The 26,197-nt window shown below is 44.5% G+C and overlaps 1 protein-coding gene across 1 annotated transcript; it reads left to right on the forward strand.

The window, feature by feature from the left end:
* The first annotated feature begins 332 nt into the window (after window positions 1-332).
* Window positions 333-25,412, forward strand: PAFAH1B1 (platelet activating factor acetylhydrolase 1b regulatory subunit 1). Its single transcript, XM_030962494.1, has 11 exons — window positions 333-486; window positions 13,598-13,806; window positions 14,223-14,307; window positions 15,492-15,566; window positions 16,424-16,630; window positions 16,949-17,117; window positions 17,991-18,093; window positions 18,804-19,032; window positions 20,416-20,517; window positions 21,118-21,274; window positions 21,834-25,412. The coding sequence occupies exons 2-11, from the start codon at window positions 13,775-13,777 to the stop codon at window positions 21,905-21,907; spliced, it is 1,233 nt and encodes a 410-aa protein (XP_030818354.1). The 5' UTR covers window positions 333-486; window positions 13,598-13,774; the 3' UTR covers window positions 21,908-25,412.
* Window positions 25,413-26,197: the final 785 nt, after the last annotated feature.

Genomic DNA, 26,197 nt, shown 5'->3' on the forward strand with positions numbered 1-26,197 from the left:
CCAGGGGCGATGTGGTGTACCGGCGGTGCCTCGTCTTCCCGTTGCTCGGTGACACCCGCCGTGTCCGGTGCCGCTCCTGCGGTGCCCGGTGTTTTCCGGGTGTGCCTGACCCTCGTGCCCTGCGGGCTGTGCCCGGTTCTGCCGGTGTGTTCCCGGGCAGTACCCGCTATTCCCGGCGCGCCCGGGCCGCCCCCTCAGGCGGGCGGCCGCGCAGTGCACGCCGGGAAGCGCGCACGGCACGCCGGGACATGCACCCGGCGCCTCGGCCGCCCAAGATGGCGGCGGGCGACCGTCCCCGCCCCCGGCCGCGCATGCGCAGCGCCGCGGCGGCCGCGCCGCTCCCGCCCTCCCTCCCGGCGGCCGCGGCGCCTCTGACAGCGCGGAGCGAGCGGAGCGTCCCCGAGCGCCGGGACCGCGCACCGGAACCCCGCACCGGGACCGCCACCCCGCACCGAGACCCTGACGCCGCACCGGGACGCCGCGCCGGTGAGTGGCACAGGCGGGTGGCGCCGGACCCGCGCAGCACAGCGAGGCGGCGGCGCCGGCGGGGCTCGGTAAGGCCGGGGCCCGCCGCCCCCCCGGCCCGCGGGTTGTCCCGGACCGGGCACGAGCGGCGGCCGCCGCTTTCCTCTCCGCTCTCCCTCTCCTCTCCCGCTCCCCGCCCTCGCCCCGCTCCCCCCCCCTCTCCTCGCTCTCAAAATGGCGGCCGCGCCCGTTGGTGAGGAGGGACCGGGCGGGGCGGGGGGCGGCGGGGGGGCCGGCCCGGTGTCCTCCCCCCGGCTCGGTGTGGGGGGGCTCTGCGGGCCGGGGCGCGGCTCCCCTGCTCCCCGCGGATCCCGGCCCCGCTCCCGCGGTGACTCTGCAGGAAAACAGGGCCCGGTGGGAGCGGCGGGGCGGGCGCGGAGCCGCCGCCGGGCCCGTGTCCCCCCACCCTTCGGGCCGCGCCGCTCCATCCGTGACTTAGCAAATACCGGGAGGAGGCGATGGGCCGGGGTAAATAGCGATAAAATAGCCTTCAGGGACGACGGGCCTGGTTTGTGCGCGGAGGGGACCCCGAGCATCCCTTCCCGGTTCCTGACGGGGCTTTCCCCCTGTCACCCTCTCCCCGGGCAGGGCCGGGCGGCGGGCGGTGGCCCAAATGGCCAGCGCGGCCGAGGCACCGAAAACAAGACGAGAATTAATAATCCAGGGAAAGGAGTAGGTGTTGTTTCAGAATTTGTCTCACATCCCCAGTTTTCCTGCAGTGCTCGGCAGGGCAGCAGCGATAGGAGGTGGCTCAGACCTTCAGAACCAGCTGCAGTAAAACGGGGGAGGGAGGTCTAATCTCTCCTTCTGGGGGTCATATCACTGCCTGGATGGCTGCAGGTGCACAGGCTTCCTGTGAAAACCTTATAATATTCCTTAAATCCTGTATTAATTGCTGCTCCCGAGGTTTTGTTTCCGCAGGAGGTTATAGGCAGGCAGGGCTTTTGATGGAAGTTGGGGGGTGGGAGTGGTGCCTCCCTTGAAAAGTTTGGGGTTTGTTCAGTTCTGTGGGCGTGAGATTTTTTAATTTTTTTTTTTTTTTGTTTAAGGTGGATGCAATTAAACTTGACCTTTAATACCAATAATAATGTGACACCTTCCCTTTCTTTGCCATGGTATCACTCGAACCATTTCAATAGTGCTGCAGCAGTGGGCTTGGTTGGTGCAGGTCAAGTCCTTTCATAATGAATTGCCTACTAGGGATGGGGGAAGGTTAATCTAAGCTATATTAAAAATCTTTAATAAACACCGTTTTAATATAATGAAATGTTTGGGCATATTGACCTGGCTAAATTATGTATTTTTGTGGTGATTCTTTTAAGTATATGCTCCTATGACAGTATTGTTCATGGCATTAGGAGGTGGTGGTTAAAGAACCTCCGTTCAGTGATGATCATTTTGTAAATGATTGTGCAGCATTTGGCTGATTTTCGGGAGAGGGAGCGTCTGCTGTCACAATGTTATTTGCCCTTAGAGTAATTTTATTAAATAGGAAAATTATGTTGGGGAACTAAACAAAGAAAATGTTTTTAAACGGTAAGATGCATTGCAAATATCCGGCTTGTTCTCGGGCATCTCGTTTTTGTGTGTTTCTGTTGCTGTTCCCATGTTTGTGGATGCTGCGAGCAGCCATTGAGCAGGGAAGAGACTGGGTGGAGTAAGGAGGCAAAGCTGCGAAATGGCTCGATTACCCTTTCAGAGCTTTTTTTTCCTCCCTTTGCCGGGGTGGAGGAATACTAATTGCCGTAACAATGAAGTCTCTTCTTTAGGGAAGAATCTAATGGTGCAGGAAGCTTTGGAAATGAAACAAATCTCACATTCTGTTCTGAGACTGATTTTTGTGCAGGGTGGATTTTGATTTGTCTGGCAGTGAGAAGTGACCAGTCACTGTTGCAAAGCCGGATTTTTTTGTCTGATAACCGCTTCAATTTATCCACTTCGATATGCACTTGTTGAATTGATTTTATTTACACTTTAGATAAGAATTGCAATTTTTATGCCGGTGTTTCACACACAAGATTTTCTGGAATCTGGAGAAGCCTCTGTATTGTAGCTTCATGCTGTTATTTGTTCATGGAACTTCTTGGTTAGAACGGATTATGGGTGGGCACACAGAAAAAGACAATCCCTGGTTTCTCTGGTGACCACAGTGGAGTGACTGCTGTCAGTGTACAGACTGGATTGCATTGCCCTTCGTCATGTGCCAGGTTCTTGTAAAATAACATCTCAGGATTTTGAGCACTGTAGCTCTGTAAGAGCATTGCTGTCCCTCTTGGGTGCTACTGCTGAAAGTTGTATGGGAAAAGCGTTTGAACAAAGGATTTGGGGAATAGAATAGGGATTGGAGGAAGCACCTAGGAAGGGCTGCCTATGGAAGTGCTCTCCTGTTCCACATGTGCCTCATGGCATTCCCATCTGATTTCAGTGCTGATTGGAGCAAGTACAGCATTGACCATGGATGGTTCTGAAGCAGGCTGAGGTGTTGCTTTTTCATGGGGGTCTCACAGAGATGGTCACACAAGAAAGAGACTGCTTCTCTTAGTATGCCCAAAATTAAAATAAGGGGCAGTGGTTTCTGCATTATTTCTAGTTCATTCACTTGGAGTAGATGTTCCAGGATTCATTGGCTGCATGAGCCAGATACCTGAGTCTAATGCGTCTCCAGACTAAGGCAAATGAAGAACCTAGCAAAACACTTCCCATCTTAACAGCTTTGGTTGATTTTTGCCCTTGAAATGATGGCAGTCACTTTTTCTACAAGAGTAACCTGTTCATTTGGGTTCTGCAGAAGCAAAAGGCATGAACAGTTCCTTTCTGGCTGCTCACAGGCTCTGTCTTGCCCATCCTGCTGACCCCTGTGCCTGCCCTGGCTCCTGTGCTCCTCCCAACCTGAGAGCTCAGGTTATGTCTTTGCTCTCAACTTGCTGTGGATGGGACAGCTCCAGAATCAACATCTGCTGACTGCCTTGTCCACTACTGCAACCTTGTCTTCCATGAATAACTCCGTAGCCCGTGTCCATCATTAATTATAATGTATTTATGCTTCTTGTGGAGTATTCTGGGCAAACAATAGCTGGACCTCTCTGCCTCAGGGTAGCTCAGGTATAGACTGCATATGTTTGTAAGTTTTTTTACAACCCTCTGTAGCTGCCCTGTATTCCTGATCTAGAGGGGTTGGAATTACCTAGTATGAAGGAGAGTGACATTGGAATCGTTCGGTTTAGGTCAGCTCTCTTCTACTTTGGTGAACTTCAGGCCCATTTTCTAAACTAAAGGCAAAGACTGGGAGAGCAGCTGAAGCATTCATGAAGTGGGCACTGAAATACTTGTCAGGCTGAAAATAAGAGCTGTGTAGGCCTAAATTCAGGAAATCAAGAGGACAATAGAAATCTGTAATTATTATTAATAGATAATAATTTCAGATTTCCTATAGGGTGCAGGGGAGTTTCCAGCCTCTAACACGTAATTTGTGATGGCAACTGAAGGTCTTTCCCAAGGATCAGAGCCATGTGTGTTGATAGAATGGTGCTGGGACTCTCCTGTGGGGTTTGTTGCAGAGAAGTCGTTAAGTTATGCACTGTCCATACTTGCATATCTGTCAGTGACGTTACAACTGGCTCCTCTTTCTCCCTTTTATAACAGCTTATGTATCATTGGCAGGACAACCTGACTACTAAAAATGTATTGCAAATGTGAAGCCTTGCCTGGGTTCAGGAGCTTTCTGAGGAGCTGCTTTATTACCTGACACGAGGGAAATGGGGCTCCTAATGTGGCTTTTGAGGGTTTTATTCATGGATGATGTTGCTTTGTCTTTTGATCTGCCTGACAGAGTAGGCTACACTTTTAATTTTTTAGAAGTAGACATTTACACTAAGATACAATCCTGATCTGGTTAAAATCAGTTTTCAAGTACATAAAGCTGTTTCCTCAGAACTCTTGCTCTGAGTGCTGTCCATGCTAGGGGCGTGTGGAGGGCTGTGCTCTGTGGGCAGGATGGTGACACCACTGTGGGGCAGAGGTGTGGTGGGAGCTGTAGCTCTGTCATGTCAGCTTACTGGTGGGATTCTGAGCTGAAGTTGGGTTAAATGTCTGATTTTCATGTATTACAGTTATTTTAGAACTAAACTTTCTTCAGTCTTACCATGTTCTAATACCTACTGATGAACAGTCCACATTAAAAGCCTTGGCGAGAACCAGGATTTTATCTGATGAGGAACAGAATTCCAGTTTTACCCTGGAGATGCCAGCTGCTGCGGGTTAGCCCGACAGATGTCTGTTGCTAACCTGTATCTTATCCCAGCTGTTTTAAAAAGGGCCTTTTCCTCTCAGTTGAGGCAGGACCTGGATGAGGCAATGTTTGTCTCATTCATGATGTTTAAAAGCTTATTCTGTTTTCTTTTCTTTTAACCTCCTCCTCCTCTCCTTAAGGGATTAGATAGGTGTGACTTAGGCTCTTTTGCTTTTAGTTCACTGTCTTGGAAGCCACCTATCATTTCACTTCCTGCTAGCATCTAATGTCAGGAATTTTCAAAGAAAAATGTTATGTATGAAGTAAGTGTATGCTGAACTCCATTTCCTTGTGACTATAAACATACAGTTCTTTCAAAACTGATGTTGAGCACAGTGTTGTCACACTGACCAATACCAAGAGCACTGGTGCATATATAACTATGTAAAAAAATCAACATTATTAATTCAAAGTACTTGCTAGTTAATACATTTGGAATTATTTTTGCCATTTCCTTCTTAATGGTACTGCTTCTGAGCGAGTTCTGCAGCTTGGCTTGACTGCTTGTGGACTTTGGATAAGGATTGTGATTAAATGAAAGTAATAAATACATTGTTGTGGTTGTGATTTTGTTGATTCTGGAAGACTTACCTGATATTTTTTACTAGTAATTACTTGCTACAGCCTTGAGAAGGTGTTTCCAGAGATGGGCCCATCCATGGTTGAGGTTTGTAGGTGGTGCAGCAGCAGTGTCTGTCCTGTAATTTCCTTGGATCCGTTGTTAAGTAGGTCCCTGCTGAGGGAGTTGGTCGAAGGCTGTTCAGAGGCACCTCTTGTTCTGGGGCTGCTTGGTGACTCAGCTGTCACACCTCTTGTGAGGTAGGTGACAGGCTCTGTGGCGTGGTGCTGTGCTGGTTTGCATCTGGGATAGCACAGGGGCATTCATGACTGAGATTATTTGTTCCTTGCCTCTTGTATCCATGTTAATTGTTCCCGTTGTGCTCCACAAACCTTAAGTTCCTTTGGTTTAATTAGGCAGACAAGTGTTCCCCTCCCCACCTCCCCCTGAGATTGCCTCTGCCTTGTTTTTCTGCTTAATGCTAAAGCAAAGGTGTTACGTTTATCCCTCTCTAAGGCTAGAGGACAATCAGCTGGACGCAGCTAGGCTGTTTGCTGCAGATAAATGACTTTCTTCCATAATGAAACAACATTGGCAGCATGTCTTGTGCTGGATCCACCTGCTTTTTGGGGTTAAGAAAGAGATTGGATAAACAATTTGGTTTGTTTAAATGCTCATGTCTTTGCAATCTATTAAGAGGATGATGTCATTAATGAGTGTCTATGTATTTTAAACAGATGGTGTCTGTTAAATCAGTAATGGTAGAAGTTTCTGGTTCTCTCACCTTCAGCTCTGTTTTAGAGGCAGGAGTGTAGTAGGTGAAGGTGGGTGATAAGAAAGATGAGACACCTTCTACCAGAACCTTGATTTCATTATTTTTGGTACTAGTGTCATGAAAGGTTGAACTCTGTACCCTGTAATAGAATAAGATGTAGATCACAATTTTTATGAGCTTTTTGGTTTTCTCTCCCCCTCTGGGCAAGTGAAACCATTTTTGGTCAACAAGATTTGAAAATGGGTAAAGGACCAGCAGTATTCTCATGATTGAAGAGTGGAAGTTCTGTCTAAGTTCTTGTTGGATTTCGTTGTGGTTTATACCTTCCCCTGTTTCTAAAATATTAACAGGCATTCCTTTAAGTTTTCTTCTGGATATTTTTCTTTATAAATTTAATCAAAATGTGGTTGTTTTTGTTAATATCACATTGCCAGGATTACAGGTAGTTTAATGATTGAATTATTTAAATTTGGTTATAGTCCTGTCACCTCTTTTACAGCTATAAATCTGTTACTTAATTTTTCGAGCCAGAGAAGTATGGGAGGAAGAACTGAGAACAACAAAGTTCAAACCCAGTGCATGCCTGCTGACAGACATATCTAAGTGCAGCGCTCTTCTCCTGGTGGTCTAGAATTGCTATCCCAAAATGTGTGTGTGTTGTTTGACCTAGCAGTAATGATACTGAAAAATACCCTGCTGGAGTCATCCAGCTGACCCTGATGTGCTTTGCTCTGAGCAAGTGTTGAGTGGCAGCGTGTAACATCGAGCCCGTAACACTACCCCTACCTGCTGTCCTGCTGCTCTCACAGCACCTGAGCAGCAGAGTGGGGACTGCCAGGTCAGAAACCTTCTCACGCATGTTAGAGCTTTATTTTCTACTGCAGCCTACATTCTTCCTGTTGTTGGTAGCTAAATTGACCTGCATTTTCACATAGAATTGAACAGGCAGGTTACAAGAAGGATGTTTTCCCTTGTTTTCCACCAAAGCCTACACACAGACCTCAGGCTGGAGCTCTGACCTGGAGGGAGCTCAAAGGCTCTAAAATGAGATTATATGACAGTGCTCACTCAAGATGTTTCTCCTGAGAATTAATTGTATCATGCTTCTATCAGAATTGCAAAACTGAAGTGATACATGGTGAAAAAATGTCAAGATTGAATTAATTTAAAGTCTTCTTTAAAAAAAAAATATTTCCCAAGCAAATTTGGCCCAGATTCCTCAAAGTCATTTAGTGTTGGTGCCTGGGAAGGTAACGAGGCCAGAAATGTGTTTTGTTGTTTTACAGTCCTAAAGGTGGGTAGTGACTGCCAGTGATGTGTTAAAAATTTAGCTTGAAATAATATGGGAAAGCAGACGGGCATAGGAGTTGATTTCAGAATGCACAGGCGTTTCTTTCGGCAGCATGCTGCGTGGAGCACCCAACTTGCTCCTGCTTTATAGCATCTTGATGACATTCTTTAGCTTTATTTTTCAGATGTAATTGCAACCTGCATTCCAAGTCTTTGGAACACAGGCACTATATCTGATCTGCTACAGATTGCTTTCTGGTTCCCCATGGATTTTGTGCTGAATGATTTTCAGAACTAAACTACTGCATCAGGTTTTTAGCAAAAGCTGTAAAAGTAGGTGAAATGGGGAAGAAAACAGGCATAAAAATTTTCACTTTTTTCATGTTAAAAATATATTTCCTTTGATAAACCTGTAACTGAACTGAAACGGAAAATGTTTTTTATGAATTATTATAAGCACTGCACAGAATGCTCTGTGTACTCTGTGATACTACATTGATGTATCAAGCAAAGTGTTGACCTACGGGCATTTTGAGACTTCCCTTAATTGCAGAATAACAGGCTTACTAAACATATGAATTAAAAATAAGGCTCAGAGTTGTAATTCAGATCAGATTTGCTTCTTGTTTTGTTTTTCCCAAATCAGATAGCTCTTGGAGCTCACTTCATCGTAATCCCTCAGCCAGCTTTACTGATGTAGGCTGAAAAGTGGAAAAAAGATTAACCCAGCTCATAAATGAGTAGCTTTCTCATATTCTCCCACTCATCCCTGCTGGCTTAGCAGGTGATGGATTCCAACATTTTCTAGGATAAGGTCTGTTTGCCGCACTAAGAGCAGCTGCATGCCTATGCCTGGGAGATTCTGCTGTGGATGAGCTTTTCTGGGCGGCAGGATGGAAGCAGGAGAGGAACTGAATTATTTTACTTGTTACTGTTTTTCTTTCCTATCAACAGATAGAGACATATCTAGGAACCCTTTTCAGGTCCTGATAGTTATGCCTAGGAACCATGGATATTACTTCACTTCTATGGAATCTGGTTTTGAGTACATTGTGGAAAGAATTGTCTTATTCTGTGGCTTGAGTTTGATAGAGCAGCTTTTTGCTTATGCTTTCAAAACAAAATCAGACCCATTAAAATGAGTTTAAATTAAAAGGAAGTTTTCTTATATACTTGATAGAATTTAGCAACATAATCCAGAGGTGTAAGAGAACAATTTATGTGGTCTAGTTCTTCCATAAGGACTGTAGCTCTAATTGCCTGGGAATTACTCCCAAATAACTTCTTTAAGTTCTCTTGTTAATGTTATGAAACAGGATACACTGTCGAAGAACCTTGCTAGGACCTCCTGTGCCAGCCATGTAGCAAGAGACAATGCAACAAGAGTTTCGCCTTTAGTGATGCACAAATGGCTCCTTTCAGCTTTAAAGAATTGTGGAATTTAATTCTGATTATATCAATTCAGTTACTCTTTTTGGTGGCCTTTGGTTTTCATAAATGACTGGCCCTTCAATGGGATTATAAAATTAGCTGAAGAGAGGGAGATAACAACTGAAGTAGGATTTTGCGTATATTAACAATGCAGAAGTAAACTCCAGGAGTTTTCTTTGAGGTAAAAAAACCTTTTAAGAATGATGGAATGTGTTAGAGAAACCACTTGAAAGTTGCTAGCATATAGCTGGACACTTCAAAATGTTTTAATTTTATATGGATTATTGACATTTTAAATGATAAGCTAAGATTTAAATTGGAACCTAAATGTGAGTAATAAAAAACTCTTAATTGATTTCACAGTGTGAACCCAGTTTTGTGTTCCTGATGCTGGTGTCAGTCTGCAAAAGTGATGTCCGATTTTGTTTCCTTCAATAAACGTTCTTGGAGAATATAATTTAAAATGTTGTCATAATAATACTTACAGAAAAAATGGTCTTGTAGCTGAGTTAACTAAAGTATTAGAATTCTGCAAAAATATACAATTCCTAAAGCACAGCAGTGTTGAGCTGAAGGTTTGTTGAGCTTTCAGAGCTGCACTCTGCTGGTCTGTTCTGTATCTGCTGATGCTTTGGCTCTGTAATTGATGCCATGTATTACTTCTAATTTTTAATATAATGAGCTACAGTTACATGTTTAGTGTACATAGCTTGTGTTTTTGTGGTGAAGACTGTTTATGGAGCCTAAACCTACTGTGACTTTTTCTGAGCAGCAGAAATGGGCACTGTTAGTCAGTTAAGTGTCTCCTGAAGCAAGTATGAACACAGTCATAGAAATATCTACAAGCCAAGGTGTATCATTTATTGGCATAGCGTACCATGAGCTGAGGGGAATCTCTTGCCTGAAAGTGATTATTTTTTCCCTACCTCATTGCTGTGACTGAGCGTGTAGCTATTGTGCTTGGATACCTCCTGTAGAGCTGTCTCGGCTAACAAATGGAGCTGAACTTGTTTCATTTTGCTGTTGGTGCATTTATGAGTCATTTGCAGGTCTCTCATTAAGTCATTGTGAAGTTTTCCATAATCTCGGAAGCACTTGAACCACACCGATAGCCATCAGTGGCAGAGCCCAGTGTTTGAAGGCAGGAAGCAGCAGCGGTCTGTGGAATCCTCTCGGTCACCCTGGGGCAGAGGGCGTTCCTGTCCGTGCCAGCTCGGTGCGGGGCTGGCTGGGTGCCCCGAGGGGCAGAGCCGGGCCTTGGAGCCCCTGTCCTCAGTGCGGTGAAGCTCAGGAAGCTTTGAACCCCAGTTTAGGAAGAAAGGGGGCAATGGTCAGACATGAAGAGTCAGAGGGTCCCATGTATTTTTATTTTTTTTTTAATGAGAAAGTCAGAAGAACCTGTGCTGTTTTTACCTTCCCTTACAGGTGAGGGTTCTTTTGCTTTTCAGGTATTCCTGCTCAGTTTGTTACTCTTCATCAGTAACTCTTTGTGCTTTAGAAACTTGTGCAGTGAAAAATTCTGGCCTGTGATGATTCTTGGCTGTCTCTTTTAAAATTAATTTATTTTTAAAGATTATGCTTTAGTATGCCACTCTCTAGTCCTGCAGCACCAAAAAGGTCTGCTCTCTGTGCTGCTCTGATGTTTCTGCCAGTCCTGGGTATAAAAGCTGATCTGTAGCTGAGTGGAAAGGTGGGCAGCTGGGATGAGGTGCAGTTGCCTGCTGAGGGTCTGTTGCTGTTAGTGGAGCTGAGGAGTATGTTTTGTATAGGTAAGGAATGGTTTGTGTTGTAGAAAACCACGCAGGTCCTGTGCTGCCAGGAGGAGTGAGGTGCCCATTGCACGTGTCACACCTGTGCCAGCTTCAGGTCTTCTGCCAGCTCCCAATTTTAAAAGGCTTACAATGACACCTGATCTTGCTGAGAACACCTGTAGCCCTCTGTTACTGTCCTTATGCAGAGGTTTGCCACTTGGTGCTTTTGTATATGCAGACTATTGATAGGGAATCAGATAGGTTTTAAGTTAGAAACTACAACTTTGAAGAGTGTAAGAGGGTATTAATAAAAGGCACATCCTGGTTCACACTAAATTAGTAGCTGTTACTCCATGGGTGGCTAAGTTCCATGTTCTTTTTCCTGTATTTAATAGTGGACAGAGTAAAATTCTCATGCAAAGACATCTTTTTTTCAGAAGAATATCTAACTCTGTCTTGACACTGCCTTAATATGCTGATACAAGATGTAATGGACAGGTGGCAGTTCTTTGTGGGTTGTTTTTGTTCCCCCAGAGCTCCAGCTGCCTCTCATGGCTGAGCTGTTTGAGGGTAACATGGTGGTGGCTGATAGGTGATGGAGGAGGGCTGGTTAGTCTTGCTTTGCTGAAGCCTGTATGTCACAAAGTCTGCTCCAGCTGAAAAAAAGAAGGTAGTTCACATAGTGGCGCAGGTGTGTAATTAATGGTGGTCCTTTTGGGTTTTTTGGGTTTGAACACTTTTGCTTGAGTGGGTTCTTTGTATGTGGGATTTTTGTTTGTTTTGGTTTTTTCTTTGTTTATAGTGGGCTTTGGTTGTTTTAGTTTTGTTTTTCTGGTTTTGTCTATGGAGGAGGCAATCCTAAAAATACTTCCCCTTCTATTCAGGTGGCTTTGTAGTTAAAAGTCAGGAATGCTGAGCAGAGTGCTTGGAACAGACCCTTCTGGAGGAGCGAGAAGCTGTAGATCAGTTGGTTGGTGGCTTTAGCTCAGCTGTAATTTGCTAATAGCAGGAGTAGCTACTTGGCCATGTGGCTACTGGAATTTATCTAGTACTAGGATCTGTTTCTCACTAACAATTCAGAGTTAGATTGTGGAGCAGCCCAGGTGTTAGGAAGCGGATATGGGATATGGAAAAGTTTGGGCTTACTTTACATTTGACAGGGAAAATGCATTTCTAAATAGATGACATGTGAAAGATGGCCTTACAAACACAGTTGCTGTTATTTTTAGACTAGTGCTATAATTGCATCTCCCAGATGCCACTACAAAATTGATGAGATATTGGGCTTTTTTACTGGAGTCGGTACACTAGCACTGGATTTGCTAGGCATTCACTGCAATAGTGGCGGTTCATAATACAAATCCCACCTTCGGGTTTTCCCTCTGGCAGGCCTAGAGGCAGATTTTGGCCGTTGTGTGTTTGCGCTGAGCTGCTGGGCGCTGCGGCAGCGCTGCCGTGTGTTGGGAAGTGCCCGGTCTCGTTCCGCCGCCCCCGCCGCGCCCGAGCCCGGTTCGGCACCGCGTGTCCCGCGGCGCGCCCTCTGCGGGCGCCTCTCAGCACTGCAGGACCCTGTTTTTGATGTTAACTAAATTTCCGTTAATTTGCATGTGGTACTCTGCTCTGTACTGAGCGCCGGACATCTCTTGAAACCCAGTTGTCTCTTTACCTGGCATGAATTGGGTTATGGGACAGAGGAGGTGAAATGCTTGCTTCTGTTATCTGAAAGGATGAACCCTATGCTGTTAGTTTTCAGATGAATTGTTTCTGAAATAGCTATTAGGGAAGAGGTTAGACTAATTAAATGAGGCATTGCCTGTTCAGAGTGCTCCTATCATAACTGGCTAGCAGGCAGTATTACGGTGTGCAGCATTTAACGTGGAAGATCCACCAACAGGGTGGAAACAAGCAACTTGCTGCTTAAGCTCATTTTGAAGCAGACAGCAGGGCCTAGAGAGGTTTAGAAAGAAGCCTCTGATGCCCTGTGATGAATAAGTAGCCATTGATGATACACGCTTGGTATTTTCCTTACTTTTTTCCTAGCAGGCTGTTGTTTAGAGGGGGCTCTTTACTGAAATTGTTATTGAGCTGTGATACTGCAGTCAGTGTACCTGTGTGTCTAGGGAGGGGCAGAGGTGAGGCAGCAGGAGTGTGCAGTCCTCTAGCAGTTGGTAGAAAGTTTACAAACCCACCTGCTGTCTCTGAGCCTCTGTGCATTGCCTCAGCTTATCTCGATGCTGAAGGCTGGTTGGTTGGTCAGACTTGCTGAGCAGCCTGAGTGAATGATGAGTTCTGTCCAGAACCTGCCAGGTGTGCAAGAAGTGCCATTTCAGCACTTTCCACGGTCGTGGTGCTCACAAGGTCCCTGCAGTGCAGAAAGCAAAGGCAACGTGGGTTTGGTGATGTCACTGAGCAGAGGTTGAAGTTGCCCAGTTGAAGCAGGTTGTGCACTGAGAATGCTGCAGTTCATGTTTCTGAATCAAAGGATACTAATGAGTCTGTGTTTTGGAAAAGCACAGCCCCACTGACTTGAACCATGTTGAGTGTGTCGGGTTTCAGCTGTATCCCGAACTGGCTGGCCTTGCCAGAGGTGTTGTGATCACTCCACTGCCTGAGCCCAGCTGCAGTCATGGGCCTGTGGCAGCTCTACCCATGGTAATGGTGCCACTCTGATCGGATTGAAGGACTGTTTAAAAATTTGCTGTGGCCTGAACATGGGTGAGATGAAGTATTAACTCCAGGTAAACAAAGAGAACAAGTATTGTCTCTTATTCGAAGGTTCTTCCAAACTCCCTCAGGTGGTGGTACTGGAGTGGGAAAAGTCATTTGTGTGCTGCAGTTGTGTAGCACTGTAGCTGCAAGGGCCCCATGCTGGGCTAGAGCCAGAGTCTTTAAAGATGCTGCTTGGATAAATCTAAGAAAACTGCCTGAGGAATGCTTGTTTCGACAAAACAAATGATGTCTCTTTCTCCTCCTTGTAGATGGATTGAATCTTCTGTGTTGAATGCCTCTGGATTTCCTACTGGGTTTGACATCTGGGGAAATACTTGTGATTTAAGCCCCTGTGGCAGACTGAATTGTGGATCCTGGGTTCCCAAGACTTTAGCTCTTGAGGAGAAGTCACTGCTCGATCACGTTAACCTGACATCTCAGCCACGATGGTGCTGTCACAAAGGCAACGAGATGAACTGTAAGGGATCATTGTTTTTGTGTTGCATTTTCATTAAACTTCAATGATTAGAATTTGTTTCAAAATAGATTTTAGAGTGTCTCTGTTCACATGCCCTTTAAGTACTGTGTATTGTGGTTTGGATCTCTCTACTCTTTATTTTTGCTAGAACTGATGGTATTTGAAACTAGAATTGAGAAATGATGAAAATATAATTTCAAAGTTACTGGTGGCATAAAAAATTGATTCTTCAATTTGCAGTAAGCACATTGCAATATAAGCTGCAATCTGTGAATTCTACATTTATCTTGAGTAAATTCTGGAAAATTTTCTCTATTTTACTTTATAACGTAGACAAGGATCTGATCAGAATGCACTATGTTGTGATGACAATATTTCTCTGAGTCCTTACATTGTATTTAAAATTTGTTTTGTAGAAATCGAGCGATAGCAGATTACCTCCGTTCCAATGGCTACGAGGAGGCATACTCGGTTTTTAAAAAGGAAGCTGAATTAGATGTGGTGAGTTCAAACAAGATTCTTCATCTGTATTTTAGTTCAGAAAATCCTTTTGAGAATTGAGTTGGATGAGGAGTTAAGTCATTGCCTGAGTCTGTTGCATACCTCTTGGGTGACCATATAGTAGGAGTGCAGGCTGAAACAGTTCGTAGAGATTCATCATCCAATAAGGCCAGGTTGGACAGGGCTTGGAGCAGCCTGGTCTAGTGGAAGGTGTTCCCCCCCCCAGCAGGGGGGTGGAACAAAATGAGATTCAAAGTCCCTTCAACCCAAAACCAGTCTGTGATTCTGTGATTGTGTGACCAGCTCTAGTAAGCAGCTCTGTTTGCTTAGACTCTACAGATGCCAATGACTCAGACCAGTCATTTCTTGTGACTTCATTCTGTTGACTTGCCTTTGTCACAGATAATTTGGTATAATTTTTTGCCACCTATTAGCATAGGAGGTGTGCTTTTCGTATGGCTACAACTGGATTGAGTAGTCAACTGTGCTGGATAAATCCTTGCCTTTTCTTTGTTACATATCTTGCGTTGTTCTTTTTCCAAAATGCCTGAAGTTTGACTTAATTTCTCCAATTTGCTACTAGTATTGAATAAATAAGTAGAAATGACGAATTGAAATACCATACTTATAATTGAAAATCCTAATATCATTTCCCTATCTGCCTTATCTATCAACCTAATTTAGTCTCCTCTTCCCAAAGCTTAGGAAAGCAATCTAAATAGGTTAGATGGTCCTGAGGGAAAGAGAAAACACAGTTGTTAAAAGTTTCACAACTTTTATACAAGAAAATCTGAATTGGAGTGGGCTATACTAAAGTGGAAAGAAAAGGTAAAGGCTGAAAATATTTGAGTAAATTGGAATGATAGATGTGTAGCTCTACAAAGAGAGATTTAATTTTTGTATGGATCATTCATGCAAATTACTCCAGCTTTCACAAGTGCCCCCTATAGCAGTAGATTAACATCTGTCTCTGACCAAGGTAGCAAGTCCTCAGAGCTTTTGTCTGCTGTGGAGTAAGTCTTGGCATGGTTATTTTCTGATGTCTGTTGTCTTCATCACATTTAGGATTATTGTAGTATGAGACTGTAATTTTGTAATGGAAAGGATGTGCAGCACTTAGTTACTTCTGCACCTTTGACGTTTGTGTTGCTTTTCTTCCTCTTTCTTTAAATGCCTCTTCTCAGAATGAAGAGTTAGATAAGAAGTATGCTGGACTTCTGGAAAAGAAATGGACATCTGTTATAAGATTACAAAAGAAGGTAAGTAGAGATGTGCTTGGATGTACACGTATAAAAAGTTAGCCCAGAAAGCATTCAGCACTGAACATGCATGTGCAGTCCTGAAGCTGGAGAGGCGAGAGGTGCCTTGAGGCAGTTGGTGAGTGGGGAGATGGAATTACTGTGTGCAGAGGGTCAGGCTGGGCTGGAACAGAGGAAAAATCAGTGCTGCCTGTTGTCTTTGGCCATGGCCCTAGAGGGAAGGAGCCATTAGCTCCAGTGCATTCCAGTGGGGGATTGTGCTGCAAGTGGAGAGTACAAAACTCTTTTTAGTCATGCTTCAATGGCTCAAGAGTGTATTAAAAGCAAAAAAAACCCCTAAAATCAGTGTATTAACAATGAAGTCCTATCCCTTGTGCAGGTTAATACAGTAAGGGTTTATTAGCCCTCCAGTGTTTCTGTTGTTGGTTAATGTGTGTGCTAGCTCCAACAGGACACAGAATTCCTGCAGCAGTGGCATTCCTTTTTGTTAGCACAACCTTCTTTGGTAGTTTGGCACAATAGCAATTCAGATGTATTTGTACAGTGTGTGAGTAAAGGGGATTTTGTAGAATTTTTTTTCTGTGAAAATATTTGGGAATTTGAAAAGAATAAATGATTAATGATTAGATTATTAAGAATTAACTATAAAATATTAAAGAATAAGCTATAAATGATTAATTTAGGTTTGGTTTTTAAAACCAGTGCTACTGAATGTTGGTTATCAGTTTCGGTCCATGCAATCTTTGCTTTTCTGTGAGTTTTGGAATCAGTTGTTATTTGGATTACTAATGAAGAAGGTGAATTAGATCTTGTATAAAACTGGAAATGAAAGGTCTCTTTAAAATTCTTACACTTAGGTAATGGAATTAGAATCAAAGCTGAATGAAGCTAAGGAAGAATTTACATCAGGTGGACCTCTTGGTCAGAAACGAGACCCTAAAGAGTGGATTCCTCGTCCTCCAGAGAAGTATGCATTGAGTGGGCACAGGAGTCCTGTCACCCGCGTCATTTTCCATCCAGTGTTCAGTGTTATGGTCTCTGCTTCAGAGGATGCCACAATAAAGGTATGTGTGTGCTCCAGACAACTGCCTGTGGAATACGTGACATCAATACAGTGAAACATGTTCTCCTGCTGGGCTTATAATGCTTAAAGTTAGCTGAAAATAGTTTTCAAAATGCATTAATTCTGTTAATTTATAAGTAACAAAATCACGTAAAAAGAAATTTATTTTTCTCTACTGTTAAGCTTTTTAGGGCTGTCTGTCTCTTGCTTGATTAATTATTGAACAAGGTGCCAGACTGGCCTGCAGAGTGCAAATATGAGGCTGGAGAATACAGAGAGTAATGGGCTGCTGCTAACAGGCTGTCTGTTCCCTTGTCAGGTGTGGGATTATGAGACAGGAGACTTTGAGAGAACCCTGAAGGGGCACACAGACTCTGTGCAAGATATTTCCTTTGACCACACTGGCAAACTCTTGGCCTCCTGTTCTGCTGATATGACCATTAAGCTATGGGATTTCCAGGGCTTTGAGTGCATCAGAACTATGCATGGTAAGGTATTAAGGGATTGATTTAGCAGTATGTGAAGTTAAGAGATTTTTTTTGTGTTTTTTTTTTAATCCAGGGAAACTGCTGATGTGGAATGGGGTTATAGACCAGAGTATTTTCCAAAAGAAAAAGGGGGCATATAGTTTGATACTTTCAGTGCTCTGTAAATAGGGGATACATGCAGTGTTTATGGAATGAAATAGCATCTTAAATCTACTATGCATGAGGGTGTAGGAAGCATCTCATAATGATACTGAAATAAAATGACTGAGGGATTTTACCTTTAAATATTAAATGCTTGCTAGACAGTAAAACTGCCTTCAAATCAGTGAAAGATTCCTTTAGCCCACAGTTCCTGATGCAGGGCCACAGGAAAGAAGGAATCCGTGCCAGAGGAGTTGTGGCTGCTCCATGCGGGGTTTGGCTGCATGTGTTTGATCACACAGGAGTGTTCCCTTTGCACTGGGTTTGAAAGCCATAGGAAAAATGAGAAAGTACAGCACCCACAGCTATATATTGACAGCAAATGGTTTTTATAGTCTTATGTAAGAGCTTCTTTTTTGCTTTTAGGATCATTTTTTAGAAGGGGTGACTAGAAATAAAGAATGTTTGAGACTTAAAAAAATAAACACCCACCCATAGGTATATGCAAGTAAACAAAAAGCACCTTTAAGGATGCTCAGTGTCTGGACTTTGTGGGTTCTAAAAGAAGGGATGATTATTTCATAAAACCTCAAGTTTACATGTAAAGATTATTCAATAAAGCATGCTCTGCTGCTGTAACTACTTGACCAAGATAAAAAAAAAAGGGAAGTCCTGTGTGCTCTGTGAAAACTCTGCCAGTGCCACTTAATAAAGGCTTTATTTTGTTTTTAGGTCATGATCATAACGTTTCTTCGGTAGCCATCATGCCCAACGGAGATCATATAGTTTCTGCCTCAAGGGATAAAACTATCAAAATGTGGGAAGTCCAGACAGGGTAAGTGCACTTGTGAGCAAACAGCACCAGAACAAAAGCGAGGAGAAACCACTCTGTGTAGAAATGGGACACAGGAATCTGAATGTCAGCAGGCACTCTTTGAATTGAGAAATGATGTTCTGCCATTTAGAGTAATTCACTGAACGATTCTGCCCCAGTCATTAGGCAGAGGGGTTTAGATGTTAATACTGACTAATTAAAGCTAACTGGTTTTGTCTTTCTGGAAGCTATGAGGGTAGATCTCTAGCTCATGACCAGTTAGGAAAATAAATTCACTGGTTAACCATGAGTTTAAAGACAATATCTGTTACCTTTCTTGACACAGATCAAGGTGTCTCCTGATTTTTTTTTTGTCTTCTTGCTTGTTTCATTTATCAATTGTCGCTCTAATAACCTAAATGACCTGTAAATCTCTACTTGTTCTTAAAATACCTGTTTAATGCAACTAGTCATGTCAACTTAATTTTCTCCCAAGTTTCCTGCTTTTTACCTTAACAAGTTTTAGCTAGCTCCTAGCTGTTGCTGCTTTCTCACATCAGCATCCTTTCCACAAACTCCTTATGGCGTGCTCCATCACCTGCCTGGATGAACATGTGTGCACTAAAATATTTTATCCTAACCACTGAGTAGGTGAGGTGTCCTGAGCTTTCCAAGGCCCGTGCAGGGGGCGATTGCACCGGCAGTTGAGTGATGCTGTGTTTCTTGCACAGTTACTGCGTGAAGACCTTCACGGGGCACAGAGAATGGGTGCGCATGGTGCGGCCCAACCAGGACGGCACCTTGATTGCCAGCTGCTCCAACGACCAGACGGTGCGCGTGTGGGTGGTGGCGACAAAGGAATGCAAAGCTGAGCTCCGAGAGCACGAGCATGTGGTAGAGTGCATTTCCTGGGCTCCCGAGAGCTCCTACTCCACCATATCAGAAGCTACAGGATCAGAGGTAACATTCCCGGGCTGTTACACGCGCACAGGGAGATCTTTGTCCGTGCTCTGTGTAGCACTGACAGCCACTGAGCTTTGGCTCAAAGGGCCTGGCAGGTACAGCAGGTGTATAAGTACTTTGCTCCGAGTATCTTGGTGTGCACCTAATCCCCGTCTTGGCTTCCCAGGATCCAGCTTTTGTGTTTAGGATCTATCCTTGCACTAGTGAAAGTGAACTTCAGGGGGATGCCGTGTTCAGGGAGGGGTGAGAGAGGGACCGCTGTCTTGTACTGCAGCAAAGAAATGTGTAAAGCAGCTTCTCTGGCAGAATGTGAAAATTATAAGGATGCTTAGCAATTGGAAGGTAGAGGGGGGAAGGAGCCAGTTCAGGAATGCAGAATGAAGCTGCCTTGGGTGCAGTGTGCACTGTGCTGGAGTCAAGCACCAATTGCTGTGATTTACTGTAGAGCTACTAATGGGAGAAAGCATTCCTAAACTAAAATGAATCCCAGTTTGTGTGATCACTGATACCCCTTCTAGTGACCCTCAGGAAAACCTAAAGGCCAGAAGAAATTTTCGTTCTAATGATGTTAAAATGTAGAAAAAAGGAAATAGAGATAAGCTCCAGTTTCTAGTCAATCCCCCCGCCCAGCATTGCTGTTTTGCCTTCTGCCTCCAAAGACCATGGAGACCCAGGGGAAAAGTAGCCACACTGAACACAGGGACTTGACTAGTGATGGCTTTTGCAGGTTATTTAAGTCAAATTTTACTTGAATCGCTTAAAGATCCTTATAATATTTTAATTAGAAGTAATTAAAAGGAAGGTCGGTGTGTTCTTCCTGTGGCCGTGTGGGCTCTGCAGGGGTGCCTCCCTGCCCCCTGCTGGTGGGATCGGGCACAGCCCGCCGGGGAGCAACTTCCCTGAACACCTGGGGCAGGTGAGAGTTCGGCCGTGGTCACACCGTGCATGGGCACACACAGAAATCACTTCACAGTAGGAAGTTTTCAGAAATTCTTAACCCTGCTTCATTACATTTTATGAAGAATGTGAACACAAAGATATGTGTGAGCTGCATCCTCGTTTGTCCCGAGATGTGGCACTTGAGCTGTGTCTGCTGTTAACAGAGGGTGTCTTGCAGTAGGCAAGTGTGTATTGAAAGTGTTACTTGGCTTGTGGAATCAGCAGGACAAACAACTGTTTCTTTTAACAGATTGTGTAATTCTCCTAGCATTAGTACCAGCGCCTGTGACACAGCTTCGTCAGTGTGGGTTTACTCACTGTAAGCTGTTGTATGATGTGATTTTGGTACTAAACAATATCACTGGGAAGGGATCTGTCTCATTCCTCCTCTTGCCGCTTCCATCCTATGCGTACCATAACTTAAAACATAATTTTCTGTAGACTAAGAAGAGTGGCAAGCCTGGGCCTTTTCTGCTGTCTGGATCCAGAGACAAGACCATTAAGATGTGGGACATTAGCACTGGCATGTGCCTTATGACACTTGTAAGTCCATCGGTGTTTTTTCTGGCGGTCCTAGCTGCATATGTACAACCAGTTTTAATGAATTGTATTATCTTGCATGTCATGTTTTCAAGAGAAGCCAGAGTTATACTAATCCAAATGCTGGAAATACAGTTTTAATGGCTTCTATAGTTCAGCTCTTGTTGTTGCTAAGAAATAATGACAATCTCCAAAATCATAGTGTGAATGCAGTACTGTGGTGTAGTTTACAGAAATGCTGGTAATCATCTGAACTGTGTCTTCTGTGAAGTATCGCGTTGTTGCCACACGTGGGACTTCTGCAGGCCATAGCCTGCTGTTCCCAGCTCAGATTCTGGGTGGTGGTGCTGGGGGTGGAGAGCAGAATTGGTGCAGATCACATGAGGACTGCTGTTTGTTTGCCTTCAAGTACAGGAACTTGCATTGTTGGGAGGACTGATAGAGGTGTAATAATAGAAACTGGAGATAAGCTGTGAGTTCTCAGAGGTCTCAGGAGCTCAGTGCTGTCCTTGTGGGGCCAGGCAGGGTCTCTCAGTGTGCCGTAGTGCGAGGTGTGGGATGCTCAGCTCTCTGCCTGCTCACTGATCTCTCCTTGTGCACAAGGTGGGCCATGATAACTGGGTACGTGGCGTCCTGTTCCATTCTGGGGGAAAGTTTATTTTGAGCTGTGCTGATGACAAGACTCTCCGTGTCTGGGACTTCAAGAACAAGCGATGCATGAAAACCCTCAACGCGCACGAACACTTTGTTACCTCTTTGGGTACGTATTGCTCCCTGTGCCAGTGCTGCTGCTTCCCTGCTGGCTGCAGCTGGGCACCAGGCTGGCATTCACCTTGGGGCCTTAGTGGCACCTTGTGCTCTCTATGTAGAAGAAATGAACTAGAAATTAACTCCAGTTTCTAGTCAAACCCCTCACCCATGTGAGTTGTAGAGTTTGGAGTGTGCTGGATTTTTCCACTTCTGCTGCCAGTGTTGCTCATGGATAAGAATGTTAACTGACAGGGAGTTCTGGAACCTGTCACCAGAGTGTGCAGGTACGTGGGGAGGGTTCTAGTGTCAGTGCTTGCCCAGCAAAAGGAAAAGTAGGGTGTGCACAACAGTCAGAAAAGAGTTAGTTTGAATTCCTGGACATTCCTGGTTTGTGTTACCAGTTCTTGGTAACAGCATGAGAGAATTTGGCTACAAAAGTATAGTCAGGAGCTTTGGAATTTAGCCTTTGAGCTGGTAGAATTGTTTTGAAAAAGCAGTGCCATTCAGTGAGAGTAGGAAATGCTGAAGTTCTGGGTTCACTGGTAACGAGAGCTTTTGTCTCCTGGCAGATTTCCACAAGACAGCCCCGTACGTGGTGACTGGGAGTGTAGATCAAACAGTAAAAGTGTGGGAGTGCCGCTGATGGAGTTCACAGTGACCCCTTTTCCTCTGGATGCACTCAGATACCATGGTTACCCATTGAGCTCTGTTTAAATAAATATTGTCCTTTCATGTAAATTATTCTGGATGTAGATTGAGCTTATTAAATGTTACACACAAAGTATTCATGCATGGTGAATCCAAATTGTATACTGTAAATTTACATACGTTGTCTAGAAGTACCATAGGTTTAAGAACATGGGCTGGCATTGGTCACATCAGACCTGAGAAGGCAGAAGTGGGATGATTGGAATAGGGCACTTAACTGAATAGTTGACAGTGTCGTTATGTCGGATAATTATACCTGTTTTTCTTTCTGCTGTCTGTTGGTGCCTGAATTGGTGACCTCATTTGGGAAAAGTTTTGTAGGGCTCTTTCAGAAATGTGTATCTATGTAACATCACTTAAGTGTGCTTAATAAATCTTCTCTAAGAATACTAGATAATAAGGCTGCAATTCAGAATCTTCTGAACCTTATATGTAATTAATGGAAATTAATTAAACTCTGGAATATTTGTCATGAAACATTTGCCAAATCAACAGAAAACATTTGTTTTGGCCTCCTATCACGCAAGGGTTGGTATATTTATAGAACTGACTGTAAACCTGAAATAAGACAACAAATCTTAGTCGCAGCTGATGTGATAAATGTATTTATTTTTTATTTGGTCATTCAATGGTTAAGCTGTGCTGTTAAACTAAGTTTAAATGGTTTTTTGTTTGGTTTTTTTTTATGCTAGACGAACTTCCAGGAGGAGTTGTCCATCCCACTAGAGTTTAGTGATCCATTTTCCAGTAGAGCTTCCTCTCCCAAATGACTGCCATGGTCCAACTTGCTGTTTGCTTTCCATGTTTGTTAGAGATGTGCAATTCCTATTTACACAGCAGGATCAAAGGACACTTCCCTCATTCATTAGCAGGAAATTGGGGTATACAAAAGTTTTTTGGTTTCCTTAGTGCTCCTTGGACAATGAGGTGGTCCTCACCTTGGCAATGTGGCTCCAATTAAAACATCCTGGGGTTTGCAAGTGGAGAAAAACCTTGGGCTGCAGCATTGGAATGCTTTAAAGGAAGCACTGAGTATCTTGAGAATCAGTTGACAATGGCAGGTCAGATCCATGCAGGCTTCTAAAAGAAAGATGCCATGAACAAAGCCCACACCCATCTGTGGGAATGATAATGAACATTAAAACCAAACCTATCAGCAAAACCAGCCCAGCTCAGTTATTAGTATTTATGTTGTTTGGTGTACGCAATTTTTAATTTGCATATCCCCAAAGTTACATATTTTGAGCTGAAATGAATGAAAATATTATAAATTAATATTTTAATCATCATTTTTGTGACAGATTCCATTGTAGATAACCAAGAATTACAATACTTAGCAAACTAACTAGATGTTTTTAAAAATCAACTTTAAAATTGACAATACAATGAAGTACCAGGCTGATGTTTTAACAGGTGAATTTGTGCTTTATTTTATTCCTTTGGTTTAATACATGGCTTTTAAAATGTCCCTTTTAATGCCCCTGAGAGTCTCTGACCAGCATAGGTGAGCTGGAGGGTGAACACACTGCACTGGTGAGGGGGAAACTTCCACAGTCAGCCCAGAAGGAGCCTTTGTTCTGTGGGAGGAGCTGGATTGGGGTGTGGGATCCTCTGGGAAGCGGTGGAGAAAGCGGGGTTCTGATGTGGGGGTTTTCAGAACCAGTTTAAGATCCAGGCTAATCTCTTAAATCCAGTGGTTTCTGTCATTCTCAGTGTGTGTTGCTGCATAAGCATGCACGAATAAAGTCTGTTTTGTTTGTTAGCTGCTTGGACTGGAAAAATTTGCTGCTTTTTGTCCTGTTGGAGAATTCCAGATACACAAGTAGTGCATCTTAAATCCCTCCATGCATCTGCAACTGTAAAGTAATAACATCTGTTTAATTCCTGGTAGGACCTAGAAACTTTATTTAAGTCTAAAATAAACCACCCTCATGTACATAACTCAAAACCTGAATGAGAAATTAAAGGTACCTGTGATGTGGAAGTTGTCTACTGCATTTTTTCCCTGTAGCAAAGACACATTTACCAGGCCACCCGGCCCCAGTGCTGGCAGCAGTGTCACTGCTGTGTGAGACTCAACACTGCTCCTGTGCAGAGTGAGCCTTCTGGGGCAGCAGGGAATGATCTCAGGGATGGTCCCGACCGGACCAAAGCTGAAGCCTTGGCTGGAAGGGAGCCACACCGCAGGCATGAGAGTGAGGGGGACACTGGGACATGCTGTGGAACTGTCCCCACTGTTGCTGTCAGCTTGTGCTGTGCCTTTGCTGATCAGATTTGTGGTCAGATCTGCAACAGTGAGGTTACTGGGTCAATAATGAACTAGATGCATTGGAGGGGGCGAGAGGGTCATTGGTGCTTTGGCACTTCCTGACTAAACCTGGCAGCACGTGCCAGGACCCAGCTCTGGCCTGTCACCAGAGCCACTGCAGCGCCCTGGGCTTAGCCTAGCCCGTGGCATGCCACACGGGCCAGAAAGTGCAACATTTTTTGTGGTTTAGATAGAAGCTGAGGTTGGTTTTATACCATCTTGCACTTTAAAAGGTGAAACAAACCCGTCCTGCTTTTGTGTGTGGTGTGACCAATGTGTGCCCAGGACACTGAGGAAAGGAAAACAACCCCTGGTTGGTAGTGAGTGGGGACTGTGGGCATGGGGTCCCCTGCCTCTCCTCTGCTGCTTCCTGTCCATGTGAACTGCCTGAGAAATCACTCTTAGACAGCTCCTGACTCCCTTGAGAGCTGGTTAAAAGGAAAAATACTTTGTTTTCGTAGACAGTGGTGGCTTGGTAATCCTTTGATGATTTGAATATTGCAAATGCTGAGTGGAGTGAAGGAGAAGCGCCCTTGGAGTGAGCTGTTGTGTCCAGCTGTATATAACGTCCGTGTATTAAATCAATACCGAGAGTCCTGTAGCAAGAGCACGTGCATAGAGGGGTGGGATGGACGGGGGGGAGTGGGGGGGTCGCGTTGGATTTGCAAGTCACAACTGGCGTTAACTGGCCTTTTTATCTTTCCACTGTGTCATGTAAGTAGCTGCTTTCCTGTCCTGCCTGTCCCTCAGGCTTCCCCGAGTTCATTCTGAAGAGAAGTTAGCAAAATCCCCATCCGCTTTAGAGTCGATCCCGACATCGACGTGAAGGCAAATGTCAGATGTTTGTTTGAGCGCTGTTAGAGGTTGCAATTGGAGAGAACAGTTCCCAGGCTGTAGGAGTTAACTGAAGCATTGACACAATTAAAACAAAATCGGTAAAGGAATGTATATAATACTGCTCTGTGTTTTACAGTAAGATTTGTTGCTCTCAGACTGTGTAAAACAAAATTTATTCATGTTTTCTGCATATTAAAAAAATCTTATTGTACCAATTGGTAAACTATTAAATGCATATAAAACTAGATGTGGTTTTGTTTCCTTGGATGCAAGAATTAAAACTATTTTGAAAAAAGCTGTTGGTGTTTCACCCTCAGATTTTGCTCCCATCTGCTTTGTCCTTGTTCTGATTTTAGGTTGTGCTCACCTGAGGCTGCAGGAAGTGGTTTTGAGCTGGTTCATGGCAGCTGTAGTAGTGAGAGGTTTTGTTGTTTGATCCGATGCAATGAGTTGCTGCAGGAAATGTTCAGGTGGGCTAAGCTGGACTCACAGGTGGGCAGGAGAGCCTTGTCCCTGTGCCTGGCACAGGCCAGCCCCGGCTGGGTTGGGTTTGGTGGGATTTCCCCTTCTCTTGATGCTGTCTCTGTACCGCAGACAGGAGCTTCCTTTCACTGCTCCTCGCTCGTGCTGGGCCGGGGGCGGTGGCTGAGCGTGGCCGCCGACCCTCGGAGCCATCGCTCCGGCTGCGGGGCAGCATGGCACCGGGTCCTTCTGGCAACATCTCTTCTGCTGTTAGAGTTTGTGCCTATGTGTGCTTTGGTTTCATTTTTCCCTGTGATTTGGCCCCAGTTGCCTCAAGTACTGTTTAGAGATGGGTCAGTGGCCAGAACTGGAATGGGCACATCTTCATAATGAAGAGCACGGATGTGCTTGTGAGCTTGATACGGGGAGAGAATGGAAGGGCCCTCCCACCAGCTGTCTGTGGGAGCAGCTGGTAGGGCGGTACTTTGCAGTGGAAACAGACACGGGATGGACATTTGGATGAGACCCACTTGCATTTGGGAGAAATCTGAGTCTGGGCTCTGCCAGTGTATGCATGAGCTATCCCAGATGGGGTGACAGGGTGGCACAGAAGTGGTT

This window comes from Camarhynchus parvulus, chromosome 19 (assembly GCF_901933205.1).
Source record: "Camarhynchus parvulus chromosome 19, STF_HiC, whole genome shotgun sequence".
In the NCBI taxonomy this organism is placed as follows: domain Eukaryota; kingdom Metazoa; phylum Chordata; class Aves; order Passeriformes; family Thraupidae; genus Camarhynchus; species Camarhynchus parvulus.

Excerpts from the sequence above, each read along its gene's own strand:
- PAFAH1B1 (XM_030962494.1), top strand. The coding sequence starts at position 13,775 with ATGGTGCTGTCACAAAGGCAACGAGATGAACT. Across the intron at positions 15,567-16,423 it reads TTATAAGATTACAAAAGAAG|GTAATGGAATTAGAATCAAA; the intron begins GTAAGTAGAGAT and ends TCTTACACTTAG. Across the intron at positions 16,631-16,948 it reads CAGAGGATGCCACAATAAAG|GTGTGGGATTATGAGACAGG; the intron begins GTATGTGTGTGC and ends TTCCCTTGTCAG.